The sequence below is a fragment of the Lactuca virosa genome, chromosome 3, assembly GCF_052849685.1.
Source record: "Lactuca virosa cultivar CGN04683 chromosome 3, Lactuca_virosa_CGN04683_v6, whole genome shotgun sequence".
NCBI classification, from domain to species: Eukaryota; Viridiplantae; Streptophyta; class Magnoliopsida; order Asterales; family Asteraceae; genus Lactuca; species Lactuca virosa.
Genome location: NC_136428.1, coordinates 22,674,808 through 22,700,425, shown reverse-complemented (window position 1 = coordinate 22,700,425; position 25,618 = coordinate 22,674,808). Strand labels below are relative to the sequence as shown.

General features: G+C 37.5%; 1 protein-coding gene across 2 annotated transcripts; it reads right to left on the bottom strand.

Annotated features, from left to right (window-relative positions):
- Nucleotides 1-11,727: 11,727 nt before the first annotated feature.
- LOC145165337 (uncharacterized) lies at nt 11,728-13,699 on the bottom strand. Of its 2 annotated transcripts, none has more exons than XM_079084055.1 (5): nt 13,571-13,699; nt 13,362-13,451; nt 12,709-13,153; nt 12,480-12,607; nt 11,728-12,413 (listed from the first exon to the last, which is right to left on the bottom strand). In XM_079084055.1, exons 2-5 carry the CDS (start codon nt 13,437-13,439, stop codon nt 11,940-11,942), a joined length of 1,125 nt encoding a protein of 374 aa, XP_078940181.1. In that variant the 5' UTR covers nt 13,440-13,451; nt 13,571-13,699; the 3' UTR covers nt 11,728-11,939. The 2 variants fall into 2 exon arrangements, with proteins under 2 accessions (XP_078940181.1, XP_078940182.1); XM_079084056.1 differs by having other exon boundaries at nt 13,362-13,477; nt 13,571-13,695.
- Between the last annotated feature and the right edge of the window lie 11,919 nt (nt 13,700-25,618).

Genomic DNA, 25,618 nt, shown 5'->3' with positions numbered 1-25,618 from the left:
AATATGGCCCAATTTTCCAAATTAGGCCCAAACCCCTTACATGGGCCTTACCCTAAAGCCCAACCAATTTTCCTAGTCCAAAACACTTGTACTCAGATGGCCCATTGAGAACTCAAACCCCCAAGCCCAAAAAGGAAGCCCAACACAAAGCCCAAAAGCCAAAATCCTCTTGACTGAGTACGCGGGGCGTACTCAGCTGTACGCTAAGCGTACATGCAAATTGGTTTGTATGCTGCGCGTACATACTTGTATGCCCAACGTACTCCTCCATCAAGCCAAAAATTCCATTAAGCACTTAATGCTCGAGATCAGGAGTCCAAACAACATATCTACTTCTTAAAAAGAACGTCTAGACCCATAAAGTCATTGACTTGATGACTTTGCATGCCTCAAAAGAACCCAACATCAACTTAAATCATTAAACTTTCACCAAAAGGACACCATCTCATACATGGGGGATTCCAAACCCTAAACGAGGCAACTTTATGCATCTAGAACCTCAGAAATACCAAGAGTGGAAATTCATAGCTCCTTGAGTGGTACCAAACCACTAGATCTCATTTTTGGGACCAAAATGAACCAAAAACTCAAACCACAAAGATCTAAGCTAACAATGAACAAGTTCAAAGCTTTTTACCTTAAAGAAGATGGAAATGAAGCACCTAATCCAGATCCACAAGCTCTTCCTTGATCCACAACCTTGCACTAAACTCCATCTTCTTGGAAATGACCCAAAAACACCAAAATGCACACTATGAGCTCAAAATCATAACCATGGGGGCTTAGAGACGATTTCTAGGGTTTGGGGGACTTGGAGGCTGGTAAAGGATCCAACCAAAAAGACTTAATGAGATTATATAGGGTTCACATCCGAAAATTAGGGTTTTCCTTTAACCCTCGTACGCCCCCGAACATTTCCGCCGTTCCGGTTTGGGGGTGTGACATCGAAGAACTCCAAAATCCCTTCCTTGGTTGAACCCAAGAACACCGAGGTCCGCTCCAAAATACCGTGGGTAATCTCCGATGAGATAAACTCCTGCGTCCGCGCATCGATTGGCTCAGTACCTACCACTGAACCGAAACCATAATCTGTACAACAACATACCGAGACGACACGCGACAGATCTGAATATACCCAAGAAACCTTATCCCATAAGCTTCCTATATTCTCCAAGACTCTCCCCGGTTCAAGTATGGATCTTGTGCTTTCAGTAGTACGGGCCCAATACTACCTTCCACACCTATCCATACTTTCCTCAAGAATTCTCCCGAATCCTCTAAGTCACCTCCTCAAACCATATGCCAACACTCACTAACCCGCGCAACAAAACCCACTGAAACAACCCCTAGGCTTTCCTAGGTTCCTGACCTCACCCTGCCATCAGCTGCTGAAGAACTCCTCATAATTCCAGTCACCCACCTCATGAATATAATCACATGCAACAAAGCTTAGATAATCCTTCGAGTAACAGACTCATCCGTACAACGGTTTGACTCAAACAAGAGTTGCACAATAGGGCCAAATCCATCACTCTGAGATTATTCAACCCTTGTCACATGTGACTTGCCATATTCACTTAATAGTTAACTCACATCACCTAAGAGTTCCACAAAGCACAAAGCAAGCAGCATTCGAGCAGTAGCACTCTCATCCCACATACTAAAATTCATACAAGGAGCTCCCACTCCCACTACTAACTGCCTACACATCCAAATCAACCCAATCCAACATCCCTTGCTTCCTAGACTACCATGCATCACATATCAGGCCAACCTATTACTAGCTAATCAGAACTAGCATGCAAGTCTACAATCTCATACAATAGGCAAACAAGGCATCTCTCCTACCGTTCTATCATGCAGAAACTGAGTAGATCCTTAGCCCTAACTAACATGCGATTCACAGATTCATAAATCAATTCATAACAGATAACATGTATGGGTATTCTGGGAAATATTACTTGAGCTCGGATGATTGCATGCACCACACCCTTTTCTTATCTTAGAAACTATTTTCTTGAAAATACTTTTCTTTTGAAAACTTTACCAAATCCTTAGTTTGAGTTCAGACACACCCGAGAGTATGTCTGAATCCCTCAAACCAAGGCTCTGATACCAACTTGTAACACCCCAAAAATAAGACCCAAAAATTACATTTTTAAAATAAGTGAAAACCAGTATTCCAGAAACATCATTATGAGATCCAGATAAAACAATGAGTCAATCATCTCACTATATTAGAGTAATTTAGGAAAATGCGGAACGAGGTGGTGTGTGCTCTGCAATCATCGCAGACTCCTCCTTTTTAAAACAAAAGTACCTGAAATATAAACTGAAAACCGTAAGCACAAATCTTAGTGAGTTCCACAAATTACCACATACCGTACAACACAAATAAACAGCTCTGGGTTATCAGCAACCCTGGGGACTATCAGCAGTCCCAGTGGCTACTAGCACGCCCTGGTGGGATATCAGCAACAACCCTGGAGACTATCAACAGTCTCAATCACATATAAACAACATAGCAGAATAATAACAACTAGACCCAGCTGGTCATCATAATTACAACAATTCTACTACACATGCACATACAAACATGCAAGAGTCACAAAGACAACTAGCATCCTACATACATAATTTAGTGAGCCGGCACTGGTGCCTTTGACTCACGAGCACCGGGAGGAGACTCACCTCGCACTGCCTAATCACACAGACGATCCCTGGCTGCTGGCTGACAGATCCCCGAACTGTCAATATCAAAATAATACCCAATTAACAATTGGTCCCCAAACCCAAACCATAACTCCACACTCGGGGTAAAAAGACCAATTTATCCCCAACCTATCTTGGTCCAAGAATAAGGCCCAAACTCACAATCTAAAAGGCCCAAAACCCAAATAATAAACCAATGCCCAAATATGGCCCAATTTTCCAAATTGGGCCCAAACCCCTTACATGGGCCTTACCCTAAAGCCCAACCATTTTTCCTAGTCCAAAACACTTGTACTGAGATGGCTCATTGAGAACTCAAACACCCAAGCCCAAAAAGGAAGCCCAACATGAAGCCCAAAAGCCAAAATCCTCATGATTGAGTACGCGGGGCGTACTCAGCTGTACGCTAAGCGTACATGCAAATTGGCTTGTTCGCTGTGCGTACAGACTTGTACGCCCATCGTACTCCTCCATTAAGCCATAAATTCCATTAAGCACTTAGTGCTCGAGATCAGGAGTCCAAACCACATATCTACTTCTTAAAGAACGTCTAGACCCATAAAGTCATTGACTTTATGACTTTGCATGCCTCAAAAGAACCCACCATCAACTTAAAGCATTTAACTTTCACCAAATTGACACCATCTCATACAAGGGCAATGTTTTAAAAACCGGATTTTTAGTTGAACCGGTATGGTGACCGGTTCCCGGTTTAACCGGTTCGACCGCCGGGTTAACCGGTTTCAATAGTTTTCATGTTTTCTCCTATTTTCCTACACATACATACATATATAAATCATGAATTTGATGTTTACAAGTTCAAACATTAAAAATACACATAAAAATAAGTTGTAGATGAATCCAAATACATTAAAATAACACATAACCATAAGTTTTAGTGTTTGACAACAATCCATATACGTCAAAAAAAAAGTATAATACCGAAACAAAATATAGTTTTAAATGAATACAAACACATCAAAAAACTTTATAACATTTATCGTATGATTTTATTTAGAGAAAACTAAATAGATTTGAAAAAAATCAACAAAGTTTATTATGTAATGGTTCTTTTTCATGTATTTTTATTCGGTTTAACCGGTTCAACCGGTTTATTTTGACCGGTTCAACCGGGTTTTTCTAAAAACCGGTCGGTTCAATCTGGTTGAGAAATCGACATAAAACCAATGATAATCGAACCGGTCCCTCCCCCGGTTCCCGGTCCAACCGGTTCGACCGGCCGGTTCAAACCGGTGTTTAAAACATTGTACAAGGGGGATTCTAAACCCTAAAGGAGGCAACTTTATGCATCTAGAACCTCAAAAACACCAAGAGTGGCAACTCATAGCTCCTGGAGTGGTACCAAACCACTAGATATCATTCTTGGGACTAAAATGAACCAAAAACTCATACCAAAAAGATATAAGCTAACAATGAACAAGGTCAAAGCTTTTTGCCTTTAACAAGTTGGAAATGAAGCACCTAATCCAGATCCACAGGCTCTTCCTTGATCCACAACCTTGCACTAAACTCCATCTTCTTGGAAATGACCCAAAAACACCAAAATGCACACTATGAACTCAAAATCACAACCATGGGGGCTTAGAGACGATTTCTAGGGTTTTGGGGACTTGGAGGCTGGTAAAGGATCCAACCAAAAAGACTTAATGAGATTATATAGGGTTCACATCCGGAAATTAGGGTTTTCCTTTAACCCTCTTACGCCCCGCGTACTCCGTGTACGTCCAGCGTACGAGGTCCCGCAACCCCGATCTGACCCTCACAGTATGCTAAGCGTACATAACATTACACCCAACATAACACCCCCGCATCAGTACGCTGCACGTACTCCCTGAGTACTAAGGTTTCCTCTTAAACCCTTAATCACTCCAAAGGCCATAACTTCTTTGTTATAAACCCGATTCTGACGATCCTTATATCCATGAAAAGGTAACGAGAAGCTCTACACTTTAATCAACCCATACCTGCCTTACCATTTCCTGAGAAAACCTCTAATTTCCATAAAAGCCCGAGTTGACAAAGTACCGAAATACCCTTTGACTCCAAGACACAAACTGAATACCAGGAATAACCAAATTACATATCCAACTCCAACTGAGTCCCAAATCTAAATTCTTCAAGGGTCCTAAGCCTGCTAATATCAAATCCTTGATCAACACCCTGAAATGGAAACGATCAGAAACAGGCGTTACAAAAGTCCCAAAACAAACCTCCACATATTTCTTGGTCCCGACATCATTTGTTTTCCACTTACGATCCAATAACTATCATAGTTCTTCTACATTTGATGTTTTGCAATAAAAAAAATACATCGCTTTTTTTTTCTTTAAATTGTTTTTTATTATTACAAAAAAAAAATATTAGTTATCATCGTACAACGAATGAGAAGGAAAACGGGCAACAAGTTGCGCCGCTAAGCCTTTTTTTTATGGTAAAGTCAATTCTTTTGAAGACTAAATTCATAGATCTAGGGGATATAACATTGTTATGCATGATCCGTTGTACTCTATTAATAAGCTCCACCGCAAGGAAACCCAACGTATCAAATGTAAGTGGTATGAACACATGTTGATTTTCCATGCACGATTTCTCATGTTTGGTGACCTTGCATGTAGTTGCTTCTAATGGAGCTTGTCCCGCCGTGAAACCCTCGACCCTCAAGCCTACGAGAGGGGATACCCCTGTAAGGTCCACACATGCGTGTTTCCCTCAAACCCATCCAAAATCAAAACGTCAACCGTTCTAAGGGTTGACCTTCCTTCTGTCGGGTCAATCACAAAATTCACAGGAGCCTCTTTGTTAGCGGAAACCCCGACACGCTTAAATATATCGATCAAAACATCCCTAACCATATCGTGCATGTATTTGAACCCCGGAAGTTCTTTGCAATGAACTGCATGCTCTCAGGAAGAGTCCAAACATGCCTTGCGGCACACCAGACATATTTCGTCAGCTGGAAATATTGGAATCAAGATTCGATATTTGAGGATGGTACGATACTCCACAGGAGACATATGTTGGCCAAGCCCATCTATAGGGATAGCTAGAAGAAAATCTTGAGCATGTGGTGCACGTAAACACTGAAAAACTGCTTTCTGCCGAGCCGTCAGGTTGAAATACACATCCATATCTTGGACAATTTTACTAAAAATGGCACTCGTCGGTGTATTCTGGGATTTGAGGGGGGGGGGGGGGGTCCTTAGTAGTAAAACTGCAAATGTATCATTTTGGTTTAAAACAACACTACCAAACTTTTTTTTAATGGTAGACAACCCTAAAACATGTGAAATTTAAACCTCCGGCAAATCAATTTTGAAAATTTTAACTACTAAATGATCACAACTAGGTCATCTTGATTTTTTTTTGAAACGGCAAATCTAACCTACTCCTAAACTACACCTTAAATCCACTTATGTCCACGATGAGACTTGAACCCTCAACCTCAACTAGGTCATCTTTATAGTTGATACATAATATAATTCGTAGATAGTTTGTTATTGTATTTTGTTAATTTTAGCTAACATCCTTTGCAAATGGTTTAATATCATTCTATTGGAGTAAAATGTTAATAAAACGATTCAAAAAGTTAAACTATTTTTAAATTTTAATTATGACCTAAGTGATTGCTTTTTTCAGTATAAAAAAATGACTTATGAGACAAATTATACAAAAATTATGCTATAATTTTATCATTTTATGATTTTGTCAATGTCTTTAAACAGCTAAAAAAAACAACCCTCTTCATGATCTTCTAACAAGATATTTCATGGTTGATAATATTATTATTTACAATCGTCTAAATCATTACACTCATAAACATATCATTATTAATTGAGTCTGGAGTATTTTTATATAGTTTTTATTATTATTCTAAGAACATGCTTTAAAAATATAGGCCAAGTGGGCAAGCTAAAAGATCAAACGAAGCAAAGAAGAAAATCATAGAAACAAAAAGAAAAGGTATAGCCTATGTTTTATCGTTGTGTAACTGGACAGTGAACCATGATTATCAAATGCATAACATTTTCCACTTAACCCATCTTTAATTTTCCCATATCAGATTGATTGTTGATCCAATTAATCAACCAACAGCGAAAACCAGGCCCGGCCCAATGCAAGTTGGGCGACGGCTCTGGCTTCATTTGAGTCCCAAAATTAGTTCGGCTATATATTATATATATAATATTTACGTAGCATTCATTCGCACTATCTTTGAAGGAGCTGGTTACAATATGTCTTTAATTTGAATTGAGCTAGGTTCGACTCCTCTTCCTCTTGTAGTAGGCTTTCAATTTTTTTTTTTAACCAAAAAACTGATGCACCAAAGTTTACATTGAACGACATGCAACTCCACATTATTACCCACAATACAAAAACTTTATTATTTGTTTTTATTCTTTTTCTTTTGCATAGTTTTATTATTAGTCAGAGATTTTATTTATGTTCTATTTCAAAGCTTCGTTTCCCACTATATATTTTGATATTATGGGGCTTGTTTTTTCATTGAACTTTTGATATTTTATTATGCATAAGTAAGAAATATTTTTGTAGTTTATTGAAAATTAAGTTTTATTGCACATGTATGGATAGTTTTAATGATATTTCCTTTCAAGCTAAAGAGTTGGACCAAAAACATCATTTTTTTTTATTTTTTTATTATTATTATTATTTTTACAAATATAATTTTAAAAATGTATATATAATACTAATAAGGTCTTCATATTTAAATTACACAAAAGTTGTAGTTTTTTTAGAACTTGAATCGGTAGCTTTCGATAAATAATTTTTTTTCAAGTCCATGTGAAACATTTTTTAAAATATAACGCCCTCATTTTTTAAAATTTACCTAAAAAGGAATATAGAAATTTTAATATATTAAAGATGTAAATTTATTCTTCGATGCATATATTTGCTTCTTACTCTGTAAACAACGCACGAGTCTCTTTAAACCTTTGTTAATTTTACCTCAAACAAGAAGATTATACGGTATTTTTTTATATTCATACATAAACACATTTAAATATTTTCTAGCCCCCACCTAAAAATATTTATGGATCCGCCCCATTGTAGAACCACCACCGACCTAATCACTTAAGTTATACATGAAATGGCGTAAGTATTCCCCTTTGTTATAGTTTTTGTAGTTTCCCCTTTGTAGAACCACCACCGACCTAATCACTTAAGTTATACATGAAAGGGCGTAAGTATTCCCCTTTGTTATAGTTTTTGTAGTTTCTATATAAAGAAAAACCTAAATGAAGCTGAAAATCAGTTGAAAATCAATCTTTTTAAAAACTCAAAAACCAAACCGTTTGTTTTTCACTACAATCCAACTTTTTGTTTTGGTTCCTCATCGGTTTTATGCACACCTTTGCATTGTATTGGTTTTGATATCTTTCAATCTAATAAAAGAATCATTTCATTCCACGTGTCTTCTCCTTCACTCATTTCACACTAAAGTTAAATTACCAAATTACCCATTACTACTCTGTTGACCCTTAAATATTGTCGATCCCTACTTTTCTTCGCTTTTTCTAATCTTCTTTTTCATCTCTATCAATGGTTGCTTTGTTAGGAACCTTCGCGTCGTCGCCTGCTCCGCCACCGGGCATTCTCGAATCTAATGAAGACGGGTTTAATAGTAATGAAAACTTATAGCAGGGCTTCTGGAATTTTATAGTGTTCGATGGTTTTGATTTTGCTAAAAGGTTCGTAACATTTTTCTCTCAGTATACTACATATTTAATTGTATGATTCCATAAAATTCATCTCCGTCTATGGATTTTGTGATTTTGATAGTCCAATCGTGTCCCGTTTCTTTTTTTTTAATCCACGTGATTTGATAATTGAATTTGCTTTCTTTTGTTGACGGAATTTCCAGTTGTAGTTTTATCATCATGTTGAATTATTGATCAGTTGATATATATGATTGATAACTTAGGGCTTAAACTGGGTACATACACATTGCTGGATGATTTAATGGTATAAGGTAAAGCGTTGGTGGATTACTTTAGGGATTCGTTATTCCGGCGCTTTTCTTTTTTGTATTATAACATTTTTGAAGTATTATTGTTGTTTATTATGGGATAACTTTTATAAGTGCATTTTCTAAGAAGTAGTGCATACGATTGTTTTTTAAAATTAAATTACATGTGAGAACTACTTTTGTGCTTGCTTTCGTTCCATATGGAACAATGTACCGTAGTTCAAAGGGTAACAATATATTTTGTTTTAACCATTTATGACTATTTGACTATATTTTATCTTTTTTTGTGAGAATAATGTTCATGCGTATTAGTTGTTGTGCAGACTCATCCATTCTTTCGGATTTGCAACCTTGAAAGGTGAAAATATTTCTGGCTCTGAGCCTGCTGAAGTAAAAAACTTGGGTAAATACTTCAACTTGAGTGGCATATCTTGTAAGTGTAGTCTCCATGAATTTGTAGGGAAGAGGCATATAGATACAAAGAACTTGCACGCTTTGTATATGGTAATCACCAAACAACAAAAAACTTTTGTATATTTCCAAAAGCTTATTCTCTTACATAGGCGTTGCGATATGTCATCATTTCATGGTTAATTTTGGTTATATAATGCTGTTTGGTCAAGCTCTTAGTTTATTCTACTACATCAACTGAAGCTAACACATATGCATATCAACAGTTGAGACTTAGAATGTCCAAATGTAGTTGTTAGACTCAAAGGGAAGACATGTAACTTTTTTACTCTATCTGTAATGCATAGCATGCCTCCGATTCCATTCAAGAATCGCTTTTGTTTCCATATGGCTTTCTATGTTACAAAATGGAAGTGGACATGAGTTGTTATTTTTTTTTTGCCACTTATCATCTCTTTAGTTTTTTAATTTCAAAGTGAAATATCTAATATGCCCTTTAACTATAATTTATTGGAACTTTTTAGGCAACAATTCATTATACAAAATATATTAGGCAAATCTCTTTAAAATTCAAATCGGCCAACATAGAATTAGAAACAGATAGGCCTATGTTAGCTTCTTTGCAAGAATCCAACCTGAAGACTGAAAACAGTCGGGAACGACACATTAGAAACGAATCCAACCTCAAACGGATATAAACAGTTAATCGATTCCTCAAATTTCTTCATTATACCATCTAAATCAGCTAAATTGTTTTCGAATTAGGGTTTGAATGTTTGATTTTGACTTTTGTTAGGACTACCAAACAAAAAATGAGGTTATTACGAGGAATGGCACTGGGTGGAGCATCATTGTTTCTCCTGTGTGATTCATGAACCCTAATCCTCTGGTAAGCATAGGTTTGAAGCTTTTACCCACAACCAAAATTATTCAAGCAAATCTTTGAGCCAACAAATATCAAACACAAAACCACTAGAGGTAAAAAAATTATGTTTTCTTATTTGTTCTGTTTATCTTTGTGTTAATGAGGAAAATCTCATGCTTGACTCCTTAATGATTATGTTGTTTGTGCACACCAGGTGGTCGATGTAATATCAATGTCATCTATTTATTTTTTGTTAGTCAATGTATGTATCAATTAATAAGATTTTTTGATAGTTCGCCTTTCAGTTCGTTATGGCATCATAATTTAATATGTTGTTACTTGAACTCTAATAAGGTTGGTCAAGTATGAACCGGAATTTTATCTAATTTGTATTTAACAAGTTCTAATAATATTTTGTTTTTCAAATGACAAGTGCAAAGCAAGCTTATACCTATTCTTTTTCTTTTCTTTTTGGTTTTGGTTTTTTTGATTGATTGTGTATTTTTACACTCTATTCAAATTTATATTTCGTTCTGTAAATCATACTTTTATTAAATGTCTTAGCATACGGATTGTATATCGGATATTCAAATAAATATATATTAATTTTAAATAATCAATAAAAAATCTAAACAAAACTTATATCTTATTAGTTTAATAAAATTTTATAAATCTTTTACCCGTGTTTTTCACGGGTTGTAACCTAGTTTAGTTAATACGCCTAAATCTCAACCCAGTTTTTGCAATATAATTTCTTATGATAATAATGAGGGCTCCTTTTTTGTTTTTGCCCCGAGCCTAAAAAATATATGAGACGGCCCTGCGAAAAACCAAACCATTATATTTTTTATTTTTTATTTTTTATTTAATTAAAATTTATATTATTGTTAAATTAAAATTGACCCATCATACCCATCCTTTTTCCATTGTTCATCATCACCACACTTCTCGTTACTTGTTCTTGTTTTGGCTATCAAAAGATAATGAACAAACCCATCAATTATATAACAAAAAAACATGTGACTTACTCAAATCCATCTTGGTATAAATTCAAACAATCTAAACATAAACACCCTAGAAAATGTATAGTGACAAGCCACAAAAGTACACAATATTAAGAGTTCAAACAATTGTGTATTTATAAGACATGGATATGAGGGTTCCGTATAACCGGTCAATAAAAATGAAGCTTGTAACCAAAATCCATCTTGTCATCTGCTTTCTCTTCCCCTGTTTGAGATCATTATCAAAACTAAAAAAACTCCCAACCGGTATGTGGATCTAAGGGTTCTTCTACACAATCAAACATCATTAATTTCTTCCTATTTCTCGTCGGATGTAGATTTACTTGGGGGTTTTGTGAGATTAATCAACAAACCCTAAATTGATGAGAGACTCAGACACCAGACACCACTGGTTTCTTCAAATTGCTCCTTAAATCCAAAACCCAAATCGATGAGAGGCTAAGATTGGCATGTTTGGAATTGGACAAAAGGGATCACACACCACCATGGAAGCAACACTATTTGTGTTGCTTCCTTAAGCTTTAGGTCGAGTTTCACCTAACGCCAAAAATTGTTGCTCAAAGAAGTTAGATGTAGAACAATATAATCACCACCTCAACATTTCTTTTTTACTCAGAAAGTAGCCATGAATTGATTAGAGATTATCTCATAAATAAATGTTTATGCAAAATAGTAATTTCATATCAAATTTGTAAAATAAAACTATATGGATCAAGTACGCAATAAATTAAAACCAGGAACACTATCCTCGTCCATAGAAAAAATTAGAACCCCATCTACAGAAAGCCTAGCACAACAATAGTGGTAAAATAACTGAATCAAATATCCAAGATCCTGAAATTCTTTTAAAAAATACAGTTTTTCATGGAAAAATGATACACAAAAATAATCTAATGAACCAAAAATCTTGTTTTTAAGTCTAATCTTTCCAAGCATCTTTGTTAACTCGTCTTGAAGAAACACCAGCAGAAGATATGCTTGGAGTAAGAGGCATTGTCGAAGGGGTATTTGGTGCTTCAACATCATCCCAATCATCACTCCAATTATCATTCCATCCATCTTTTTGGTCAAAATCCATCTTGGGCCCACCTGAAACCGGAAGCCCAGCATCCAATTTTTGATATTTTGCTGCACCATTGTTGATCATTAATCTTCTTCTTTGATATGTCACACACGCCATGACAGATACTATCACTAGCACAAAAGCTAATGATATGAGTCCAACAAATGGTGTCCGTTTGAACAGATTGGTGAAAGTCAACCGTGACATGTAGTTTGACTTTTTTATGGGGTTATGTGTAAGAAAATCCATAAAGTCAAGATTGCAACTGCCTTTAAGTGTTTTCAGGGTTATAAATTTTTTGGTTTTTCCATCTCCTATAGAAACCATAACCTGCAAAGTAAAGATTCTTGAGTTAAGTTTTCATTAAAAAGTGAAAAATGGAACTTATTTACTTACCTTTTGGTCATCATTTTCTTGGATTTTAACTTTTGTTTTATCTAGGCGAACAAATTCAGGAGCAGTAATATCCACGACAAGTAACCCCTTTCCCTTGTTCTGGATTAAAAGGGAAACTTCTGTAGACTCTGGAAGATGATAACAACAAGATAACAGTAAAATATATATATATATATATATAATCAAAATATATGATTGAAAACATGAAGAAGCAATACATAGTACATACCATCTCCAGGAACACTTAAACAAGCAACCATTCCATGATTCTCATCATCATTACCAATTGTGCACTTGAAAGATGAATCACATTGCCCTATCCTCATGGATGCCAAATTATCCTCTTTAGGCACCTTCTTGAATTCTTCTTCCCCTTTATATGCTTTAGTTTTCTTATCAACATCTTCTACCACCTCCTTATCTTTAGAATCCTTTTGCACATTACCTGCTTCTTTATCCCCTAATGGCTTACTTGGAACACTCTTAATCTTAGCCTTATCAACTGTGGGATTTTGAATATCATTTGAAACTTTGGGCTTCTCCAGTGGATCTGCTTGCTTAGATTCTAGATTAGAGCCTGATGCACTTGATTTCTCATTCAAACTAACTTTGGGTTTTGGGTTTGATGTTGTTGTTGTTTCAGAACCTAAACCATCATTTGGATTCTTCTTCACCTACATCACAGTTTTTGCTCAATTAAGCTATATACTTCAAGAAAAGTTACTCCCTACCTCCATGTCGATTAAGATATAACTATATAAGTACTAATATGCCATATTTAATGTTCTTTATAGTTAATATAATCTATTGATAAGTCATAAACTCATCCTTCAGCACATTAATGGATAAACCAAAATAAACAAAACTTTAAGGAATGATTACCACGGGATCGGGGTCAGCGCAGTGAACTACGACTGAGATAAGAAACAGAACAACCAAAAACGTCAAATTAAACTTCATCTTCGCATATTCCTACAATAAAACCCGCATGATTCACACTGTAATTACATAAAACAATGGATAATCTAAATCAAAAAATTAAACATCAACTCAATGTTCAGAATAGAAAAGTACAGTAGAAGGAATCAAACCTTGCAGATGAAAATGGTATGTGCAGATTTAGGGCTCGAACAGGAACCCACTTGGCGTGTGTCTCCACATTGATTTCTTCAGCAGAAGTGAAATGGATGGAGAATTTGTTGACTCGAAAAGTCAAAGTAGTGACACGGATTATGAATTTATGGATGGGCTTAGCCCAGTCAAGCCGAACTATTTTGCAGCCCATTTACTTCAGGTGTTTGTATTTTTGAATTTGAACTTTGAACTTTATATTAAAATGGTAAACGCGATTATTTTTATTTATAAAATATCATAAATCATAAATAGTGGAAAAATAACTTTTTTAACTTTGAATATATAATTTCATTTATCAAATATCATCTATTTACCGTTAGGACAAATATATAAATATGAGAAAGATTCATATTAGACCTAGCAATGATTTGGATTTTGGATTGATATGAGATCCAGCAAAAAAACATCGTTAAAATAAGAAGGATGAGTTTTCAAACGAAAAACTATTATGTTTTCTTGAAATCTTTTACAACGAAATTAGTGGTGTTTTTTTTTTCTATATAATATTATATATAATGCAACATGTTATATGTATATGAATAAATAAGTCTTTGATTAATAATTATACCTTAAAATATATAAATGTCTTTTTATAAAAATAATCAATTTACATTTTATTGTAAAAATGACCAGTAATTCCGGAGTACCTCCACGATACTAGAGTAGCATTCCGACTTGTCATTTTGGAGTTTATTATTATTATTATTATTATTATTATTATTTCATTTTTATGTGTTATTTATTTATTTATTTATTTTTGTGTATTTTGGAGAGTATGTTCTTGTGTAATTTTTTAATGAGTAAAGCTTGGTTATTTATTATGGGAAAATTAAAACATGTGCATTAATTTTTATGCTTTTAAATGACTTTTAACAAAAATAATTGTTTGTAATGCAAAAAATAACAAAAGATAATAACCACGTAAATTTAAATATGTTATAAATAGTGCTATAATTTTCAAATGGACTCCTACTTATTCCTCATACCCCATACAATTTTTTCGATTCACTTGCGAAATGAGATGACTCTGGTTTTGGTTGAACCATCTATCCTCAAAGATTTCACAGCAAGCAACATCTCTAAGAACTAACATGTAACGTCTCAAAAATTTCTAAGTGAAAATTTCATTTTAAAAACAAAAGAAACATCATTTATTCATTTCAAACTCATCATAACACGATAATGTATAAAATAGTTATCAAAATATAAATCATGTCATAAAATGCGGAATGTTGGTGGATGCGGTGCGATCATGTCAGGCCCTTCCCTTTCGAACTGAAAGTACCTGAAACCATAAACATAAAGCTGTAAGCACAAAGCTTAGTGAGTTTCCCCAAAATATCACATACCACATACATATAAATGGGCCCCACTCAACTGTATACTAGCCCCGCCCACAGCATAACAAGCGTCACCTAAATTGTATATGGGCCCCGCCTTTAACATAACGGGCCCCGCCCAAACCACGTACGGGCCCCACCCACAAATATATATATATATATATATAGCATACATACAAATGCAAGAGTCACAAAGACAACAAACGCATACATGCATAACAGTAAGTGTCACAAAGATAACAATCATCCTACAAACATAATCTAGTGGGCCGACATTGGTGCCTTCGACCCAAGAGTACAGTGAATGAACTCACCTCTCAGACGATAATCAACTGTTGTTGCTTTCACTGCTATTCACTGCTATTCAAGACAAGTGTTACACCACATCTAGATAGCCATACAAGGTAACTCTTAGTCTACCTTCCAAAGCTAGGGGTTGGCCAAAAGTCAACCCAAATCAAAGTCGAAGTCAAACACAGTTGGCCTCCACGTCGTGGCCAACCTTGGCCACGCCATGGTCCACGGTTCTAAACCCGATCCATACCCAAGTCAAAGAGACAACGAGTCATTAGCAAATTCTCCACATCATGATCTTCCTTGGCCACAGCGTGAGCATAAGATGACAAAACAATCGACTGATCCTTACTCGTCATGTCGTGGTGAGCAGTCTGATTAGCTTAATCGAGTGAAGTTGATTTTAACTCAAAATCAAAGTCTCAAAAATCTATATATACTCTTTCTCAACGCCTTAATGGATAAAGTTTCCAACTTTATCCATTAAGACACTTCAGTAAGAGAAGATCTCCAAACCAAGGTCTAATAAGGGCAAAACTCATGGCATGGTTAACCATTAAGCACTTTTTCTCAAAGTCTATAGCCAAACCAACTCTAGAAGGGTTTCAAATACTAGATCTAGCATAAAGTTGGGTGCTTTATATACATGCATGTCTAGATTCCATTTTAGGTAAAAATGAGCAAAAAGGTGACGGAAACTCATACAAGCCTAAATATCTCAACTAAAATCTAGATCCACAAGATATATTGCTCATGGGATTGAGGAGAGTCATAAAGTTGCAACCTTTATCACATCAAATCAACCAAACATCACTTTTGGACCAAAATAAGCTAATAAAGCTAGATCTACAACCAAAGAATCATCAAAATAGAGACTTGAGGACTTACAGATGGTCCAAAGAGTGATTCCAAGGATGGGGAGGAATTGTTGGTTGATCTTTGGGCTAGCATCTTCTTCTCCTTCCTTCAAAATGCAACCAAACACCATAAAAAGCTCAATATCACACAAGGGAGGCTAGGGTTACGATTTCAAGTCTCGAGAGGGTGATGGAGGCTGAAACCCTAACTATAAAGTCCTTTATATAGGGCCCAAAGCCCAAGGATTAGGGTTTCTCTAAAATCGGCTGGCATGTGGCACCCATTTCCACATCGTGACGAGTCAATTAAACCCGCGGTCAAGAAAATAATGCCACATCGTGGTGAAGCCCCAACACGTCGTGGCATCCCAAGAATAAATTTCTGAAATTTAAATGAATTGACTCACACCTGAAACGGGTGCTACAACTCTCCCCCACTTGAATCAGACTTCGTCCTCGAAGTCCACCGTCGAAAACAACTTAGGGTAATGCTCCCTCATCTCCTCCCCGGGCTCCCATGTGCAATCTGAACCCTTGCGATGCTGCCATTGCACCGTCGCCAAGCTCCACCTGAATGTCTTCCAAAGGAACCACTACGGATTCATCAACCAAACACTTCCGCAGCTGAGAGACATGAAAAGTAATGTGTATCTGACTCAGTTCCTCGGGCAGATCCAAACGATTCACAATCCTTTCCCCAGTGACACCTTTAGGAGTACCATATCCCCGACTTGAAGCTCTAAATTTGACCGCTGCCTATCAGCATAACATTTATGGCGGCTGTACGCGGTCTGCAACCTTCCGTGCACCTATTGGATCAACTCAGTAGTTCAGAGCACCACCTCCGTTCTACCCATGACTCACTGACCAACCTCGCCCTACAAATCAGGGTCCGAACTTCCTCCCGTAGAGCATCTCAAAAGGAGGTCGATCAATACTGGAATGGTAGCTGTTGTTGTAAGAAAACTCAGCCAGTGGAAGATACGTATCCCAGCTACCGTTGAAATCCAACACACAAGCCCGCAGCATATCCTCCAAAGTCTGGATACTCCGTTCACTCTGACCATCAGTCTGCGAATGAAAAGTTGTGCTGAAGTGCAGGCGAGTATCCAACTCCTCATGAAATCTCTTCCAAAATCTGGAAGTGAAGCGTACATCCCGATCCGAGACTATTGATACCGGAACTCCATGCCGTGCCACAACTTCTCGGATATAAATGTCGGCCAACTTCTCCCCAGAGATTCTCTTCTGAATGGGAATAAAATGCGCACTCTTGGTCAACCGATCTACGATGACCCAAATTGAATCCACCTCCCCGCGTTGTCCATGGAAACTTCATGATGAAGTCCATCGTGACCTCTTCCCATTTCAAAATGGCAATACTCAACGGCTCCATATTGTCGTGAGGTCGTTGATGCTCATCCTTGACTTTCCTGCAAGTTAAGCACATCTCCACGTACCAAGCCACATCCTACTTCATGCAGGGCCACCAATAATCGGGTCGGAGGTCTCTATACATTTTCGTCACACCTGTATGAATAGAAAATATCGACTTGTCTGCCTCCTCCATTAGTACCTGTCGTACACCACCCCAATGCGGAACCCAAATCCTCCGATGCAAGGTCAACAGTCACGTACTATCGTAATCGAAAGAGGACACCTGACCCATAATGCGCTCTCTCTTGCGGTGCTCCTCTTTCATGGCCTCGACCCGAGCCTCACAAATCCGCTCCAATAGTGGAGTAATCACCGTCATCCTCAAACATAGGTTTCGAATAGGTGCACTCGTCACCTTGCGAATGAGCGCATCGTCCACCACGTTGGCCTTCCCAGGGTGATAAAAGATCTCACAATCGTAATCCTTCACTACATCCAACCACATGCGTTGCCTCATATTTAGATTTGGTTGATCCATCAAGTACATTAAGCTCTTGTGATATGTGTAAATGGTACAACGGACCCCATATAGGTAACGTCGCCAAATCTTGAGGGCGAAAAACACCGCCCCAACTCTAAATCATGAGTGGGGTAGTTCGCCTCATGAGGCTTCAACTTCCTTGAAGCGTAAGCAATAACTCGACCCCTCTGCATCAGAATCGCACCCAAACCTGTGATCGACGCATCAAAGTATACCACGAAATCATCCACACCCTCTGGAAGGGTCAAAATCGGAGCCTCGCACAACCTCTGTTTCAAAGTCTCAAATGCCGCCTGTTGCTTAGGCCACTAGCGGAAACTGACTGTCTTCTTCGTCAACCTGGTCAACGCAACTGCGATCCTGGAGGAGTTCTCGATGAACCTCCGATAATACCCTACTAAACCCAAGAAGCTCCGAATCTCATATGGAGACTTCGGGACCTCCCACTGCATTACGGCCTCGATCTTGGTCGGATCAACCAATATCCCCTTCTCATCGACAAGATGCCCCAAAAACTGCACCTCGCGCAACCAAACCTCGCACTTGGAGAACTTGGCATAAAGCCTCTCCCTCCTCAGAGTCTCCAAAACCTCTCGCAGATGATCCTCATGCTGCTCCTTGGTCTTAGAATAGACCAATATATCATTAATAAATACAATAACAGACCGATCTAGTATAGGTCTGCATTGGGCTGCAAACGAGTCGAGCCAAGCTCGAGCCTGACCAGGCTCGGGCTCAGCTCGTTTAATTATTTATAGGATCGAGCTCGAGATCGGCTTGTTAAGAATTGTACGGGCTCGGGCTCGGTTTGGGCTCGGCCCGTATACGGTATACTCTAATTTCCTAAAATTGTATTTATTAAATTATTATTTATTTTAATATATAAAAATAAAAATAATATTTTTATTATATATATGTAGGCTCTTTTTGGCTCGCGAGCCTAATCGAGCCAAATAACAGAGGCTCGAGCTCAATCTCGTTTAATAAACAAGCCTAATATTAAGCTCGAGCTCAGCTCGAATCGTTTAAAATCGATCTCGAATCGAGTTTTTAACGATTCGATATCAAGTAGCTCACGAGTAGCTTGGCTCGTTTGCACCCCTAGGTCTGCACACGTGGTCATGAGATCCATGAACGCGAACGGGGAATTGGTGAGCCTGAAAGGCATCACCACGAACTCGTAATGACCATAACGAGTCCTGAAAGTAGTCTTTTGGATATCCTCATCTCTAACTCTCATCTGGTGGTAGCCAGAACACATATCGATCTTGGAGAACCAAGACACACCCTGCAGCTGGTCGAAACAAGCACCTCACAGATGGAATCTTTGTTTCGATGAGAAATTCAAAGAGTTTGGCTTTTCGAGGAGTAAAGATGAGTCCTGTGTATATGTCAAGGCTAGTGGGAGTATAGTTAGCTTTTTGGTATTGTATGTGGATGACATACTACTCATAGGAAATGACATCCCAACTCTGCAGGAAGTGAAATCCTGGCTTGGGAAGTGTTTCGCTATGAAGAACCTTGGTGAAGCTGCCTATATCCTAGGGATAAGGATTTTGAGAGACATGAGTAAAAGACTAATTGGACTTAGTTAGAGTACCTACTTGGATAAGGTGCTGAACAGGTTCAGCATGCAGAATTCCAAGAAAGGAGAGTTACCGATCCAGAGTAACGCCAGATTGAGTAAGACTCAGAGCCCGAGTACGGAGGCTGAGATAGCTGAGATGAGTTGAGTTTCGTATGCTTCCGCTGTAGGCTCGATCATCTATGTTATGACTTGTACTCGTCCTGATGTGGCCTTTGCGTTGAGCATGGTCAGCAGATATCAGGGGAACCCTGGCAAGGATCACTGGACTGCGGTAAAGAACATTCTCAAGTACCTGCGGAGGACTAAGGATTAGGTCCTTACCTTTGGTGGGAGTGATGACTTGAGAGTAGTAAGGTATAGTGATGCTAGCTTTCAGACGGATAGGGATAATTTCCGCTCTCAGTCAGGCTGGGTCTTTACCTTAAACGGAGGAGCAATTTCTTGGAAAAGTTCCAAGCAGGAGACAGTGGCTGATTCAACTTGCGAATCAGAGTATATAGCAACAAGCGAGGCAGCAAAGGAGGCTATATGGCTAAAGAACTTCATTGGAGACCTTGGGGTTGTACCAGCTATAAAGGAGCCTATGGAGATTTTCTGTGATAGTGAAAGTGCAATTGCCTTAGCCAAGGAACCTAGGGATCACAGGAGATCCAGACACATCGACAAAAAATACCATTTCATCAGACATCGAATAGAAGAAGGACTCCTCGTCGCAAAGAGGGTATCATCGGATGAGAACCCAGCAGATCCCCTCACGAAGGGACTGGGTAGGATTAAGCATCTCCAGCATGCGAGGCGCATAGGGCTGAAGGATGATATTAGTTTTAGTAGTTAGATAGCTTTGAAATTTGTAAAGTGTAATCGACATTTCATGATAAATAAAAGTTGTTGTTTATTTATAAGTAAAGTGTTGCTATCTTCTGTCAATCGTTTACTATCATTTCATTTTGCATGTTATGACTTCAAGAATAATTATGTTATGGTATATCATATTATTCAAATTGTCCACAGTCGGTCGTATGTTGGAAGTAGATATGAATCAATACTGTCATGAGTTGGCTTGTAAATGTCTAAGATGTTGGACATAGCAAGAGTTGCTACAACACTCATGAGTGCTCATAAGTTCTGAGTATTGGATTCAACCCACGCTCACTTGTATCACTTCATGGAATTTATCTCGAGTGATCGTGAGACGGTAATATCATATAAGTCTTCAAACCTAGAGATATGAGTTGTTAACTATGAGTTGGTTATACATTGATTGTACGAAAACGCATTGGTAACTCGATGTTATAAAACGTGTCTTTGTGTATAATTCAACAAGTAGTAGAACAAGCATATGAGTCGAAGTTTATCTGTTCCTTCTTGGATTAGAAGCGATATCTGGGCCCCTCGATGATTTTGTTGTGACCTATGTACCGGGCCCGGTCAGAACTAAATTGATGTGTTCAATTAAGTTCTATGTCAAACAAATCGGAAATCGGGAAACAAACTGCTGGACAATAAGTAAGACATTGTTCCATGTATTTGTCCGACTGATATCCAGAACAGAGGATTATATGATGACTTATCTTAAATGGCGTATCATCATCATCTTAGTTCCGCGAGATCTTGAAAGAGCTACGATTGATGATCGGTTCCTGAAGTCATACTTGCAGTTATAGTTATTAGACTTATCCAAGTGGGAGACTGTTGGATAAGGTGTCTAAGTCCATAACTATTTCTGGTATGTACTTGACCCGGTTGGCATGGTCCATTTGGGTTGCATGGCATTGCAATACTTGGATAGACCAAATGAGAGAAAGGACACTTAAGGTTTATTAATATATTATAAGTTCTAATATATTAATAATATTATTTAATTAGTATTGATTAAGAATTAATTAAGTGATCAAAAAGAGACTAATTAAATATATGGGGTTGATTGTGTAAATCATCCATTCTTGTATAGTGGGCTAATGATCCATGGTTTATATGAATTGGGCTAAAACCCATAAGGTGCTCCATGGATAGTCCATGGAGGTTATAAACCCATGGATCATGGAATATGAAAATCCATGCACATTAGGGTTTACATGGAGTAACCCTACATGTGGCACACTATATAAGAAGCCCTATGGTAAGAAAAATCGGCCACTAAGTGAAGAACAAGAGGGATAGCCGATTTTGAGTGATAAGTGTCATCTCTCAAGGTTATTCCAAGTGTTGTGGTGTTGTGTGGGACATTTGAGGCATCACACTTGAGGTGCTAGGCTCACAAGGTTCTCAAGGAATCCAAGAAACAAGAAAGGTATGTTTTCTTACTTGCTTTTATGATTCAAGTTCCCCATGCCATGCTAGATAGGTTAAGAACCTTGGAAATCAAATTTGCATGTATCTTAGTAAAACATAGATCCAAGGTTTCTAGGGTTGCATTTACACCTTAGGAGTGTTAGAATGCTCAAAACCCTTCAGTGGTATTAGAGCCTAGGCTTGTTTTCTTGATACTTGATGCAAATTGTTGAAAAAAGTCGAAAATTATGCATTCTGCTGAATGAACTCGCCGAGTCCATGGGAGGACTCGACGAGTCCATGTGTAAAATCATCCTACTCGTCGAGTAGGTTCATGCACTCGACGAGTAGAATGCCCAGATGTCACACCCCCGAACCAGAGGGCGGAAACGTCCGAGGGCTCGCGTGACTTAAATTGAATATCATCACAATGGTTATTTATGAAACACAACATAAACTTCACCATGCATTAATACATAACGATTGACATTGTTCACATCCATTACATTGTTTAAATATTACATGTCCATAACATCAATTGTTCGAGTGTTTTCAAAACATAACATCCTAACATACTTGATATTACCCTTCAGCTTACCTGTTACCTGAGAATACAAGTTATTTTGAAAAACGTCAACATATGAAATGTTGGTGAGTTCATAAGCAGGGTTGTGATAAAAAAAGATTTGCGTAGTTTATAAAACCCAGAAAATCCGATATTTTCTGAAAAGACAATTGTTTACCAAAGGGTGAAGATCCATAAGTTGGTGCATGAATGATTTCAAAATGTGTATAAATGGGAAGTTTTGTATTATAGTTATAGAAAAATACAAGCGAGTGGTGTTGATTTCCTCGAAAAACCCGATGTTTTCCGATAACATAAAATATAATTGTTTTCAAATTGTTATACCGCTACACGAATGATTTTGATTACTTTTCCTTGATTACTCAAATAGTATTGGATTTATTTAATTTCGTGAGTCGCTATAACCATGCATAATAATGACTAGTTCGTCTGTCTTGGCATCCTAATGTACGCCGGAATTGATCTTAAGATTTTGTCACCCTAGACTGACCGAGTCTAACTGTAGCGAACAGCTGAGGTGTGGGGGAGTCACCCCCGTATAGATCTATACACAAACTCTCGCTCTCCCTCCAAGAGACTTTGATTATAACTACAGACTACGAACGACCCTTAGAGGTGTCGCCCATTATTACTCACTTAATCCAAACGGAGTTGATTACTATTGATTAACAACCTGTATTTGTTTACTTGAATTGAAGGTAAGCCTAACAAACGAGGAGAAGAGGATTACAAGGTCCTGCTCATTACGTGTGTTATTTAAGGCTGTTGGTTATACGAAGGACGCATTGGCCCATTTCATATTTGATTTAATTTGGACCTTACTAGCAATGCTAATGGGCCACCAAGGCCCAATAGCTTATATATGCCACTGAGGGTCCCTTAAACATGTAATTGGGTCACCGGAGGCCCAATAAACATTTATTATTAGTGCTAGGCCCAAAAGTCATGTGAATGGGCCACGAAGGCCCAATAAGCATGATTAGGATCTTTCAAGCCCAACTATTTGGATATTTACTTGTTTTAGGTATAGTATAGTTGTTGGAAAGTTTGATTGAACGATTGTTATCTTCGTATCGGCACGAGGCCGGTCGGTTGTTTATAACGATATTTAGAATTATACGTATATTCATCTTTCTATTTTCATGAGTTGTAGTTTGGTATTTTTGACTCAAATATCTTAAAAACAAAATAATTGGTTCAAAATGTTGGTTTGACCTTTTCAGCCCTTCTTTAATAAAAATAACATTTTTAGTCCCTTATTTTGAAAAAGAAACATTTTAGGCCCTTAAACCATTTTCTTGACATTTTTGACCCATAGACTTGTTTAAATGATGATTTTAGTTCAAAATTTACTCTTTGGAAGTTTCAGCCCTTCCAGTAAGGAATTTTTCAGTTAAAACCCAAACCTTTCGCAACTTTTACAATTTTGGCCCAAAATCCAAAAAGTTTACATTTTTGATCCTTGTTTGGAAAATAAATCATTTTAACCCCTGAATTGGTTTTGTTTACCCTTTTTACCCCCTGTTTTGAGAAGTTTATCATTTCAATCCCTTTAAAATTATGTTTTTCGCAATTTTGGGCTCAATGGGCCGAAAAACCCAAAAATTTGGCCCATTAAGCTACAAATTACATTTCTAGCCCTTTAAAGAGTATGATATTCATAAAAACATTTATTTTTACTGTTTTGACTCTTTTAGTCCTTCAGAAAACCGTGGATGGCAACTCTCAACTCAACTTTTAATTGTTTGACAAATTTAGCCAAAAATGAGTTTTATGTTGCATTTTGTTTATTATGACTTAAGTTAGGAACTTTTGTTGATTTGTTCAATAAAAGTATATTAGATCATGTTTGTTTCCTCTTTTGTGTCATATATCTCGAGATTTCTTCCCTTTTTGTTACATATTTACCACATAAACACATAAAATCACACATACATACATGAAATCATACATAACATACACATACACATAGATCTACACATTTTACTTGTATTCTCCCCCATAAAACTTGTGAAAACCGAAAAGAGAGGGGTATGAACTCACCTTTTTCTTGTGGATCTCGGTTTTGAAGAAGAAATGAAAGAAATTGGTGAGATTTTTCGGCCTAGTAAGCTTCTTGGAAGATCTTTGGCTTAGATGTGTTCTAAGAAGCAAGATCACGAATTTTGTATGAGTTAAGGGAGATTTTTGAGGTAATCAAGAAGTTAAAGTATGGATCAAACAACAACTTACCAAGGATTAGTGATATTAGGAAAAGATCTTCTTGTAGCCCCTTGTGAATCTCGAAATTTTGGAGGAAAAGTGAAGGAGTTCTAGAGTGAGTTTTGAAGAAACTTTGAAGTGGTGATGGGGTGTGTGTGTGTTTCGGCCGAATTAAGAGGAGGGGAGAGAAGAGAGTGTGAATTGAGTTGACATGCATGGAAGTATGAGATTTGTGCATGAGTTTCCAATGGACAAATATGAGGTGGCATATAAAAGTCAACTCTTCCCCCCCCCCCCATTTTTGTAGTTGGGCCGAGAGAGGAAGAAGAAAGAAAGAATTTGGGGCCTTTTTGTGCTTAAATCCATATTATGGCCCATTTTGATGATTTTTCGGCCCAATAGGTCTTTGGAGATGGTTCACGGCCCAAAACAATCAAAGTACGAGTTTTATGGCCCAAAAGGGCTAATTAAATTTGTTATGGCCCAATAAGAGTATTTTATTTCATTCTAGGCCCATTATGGCCCAAAATGTTAAAATCAATGAAAGTGGGTCCAATTAGACCCCATTTAAGAGTTTTAAGCCCAAAATAGTCAAATTGGAAGCTTATTGGTCCATTAGGCCCAATAAGAAAATCCTAGTCCAAAATGGACTTGAACCGGGATTTTTAGGGTTTCCAACTTTTGTTGACTATTTGAAAGTTTGTATAGGGTATTTGATGGGATTTTTGTTGTCATTGAATAAACACCATACATGTTTTCTAGTTTTAGCCACAATGTCATTCTTTGTTAAGTGTTTTACAAGGTATCAGAATTCCTGGTTGTGACATCATCCCCCCGTTAGAGGGAATTTCGTCCCGAAATTCTTTTTAAAGCTAGATTCGAGAATGTGAGAATAGATGAGGGTACTTCTGCTTCATTTGGTCTTCGCGTTCCCATGAGAATTCTGGTC

Coding starts and splice junctions, on each gene's coding strand:
- LOC145165337 (XM_079084055.1), bottom strand. CDS start 13,439: ATGAAGTTTAATTTGACGTTTTTGGTTGTTCTGTTTCTTATCTCAGTC. Junction 13,154..13,361: donor GCGCTGACCCCGATCCCGTG/GTAATCATTCCT, acceptor ACTGTGATGTAG/GTGAAGAAGAATCCAAATGA. Junction 12,608..12,708: donor TTTAAGTGTTCCTGGAGATG/GTATGTACTATG, acceptor ATCATCTTCCAG/AGTCTACAGAAGTTTCCCTT.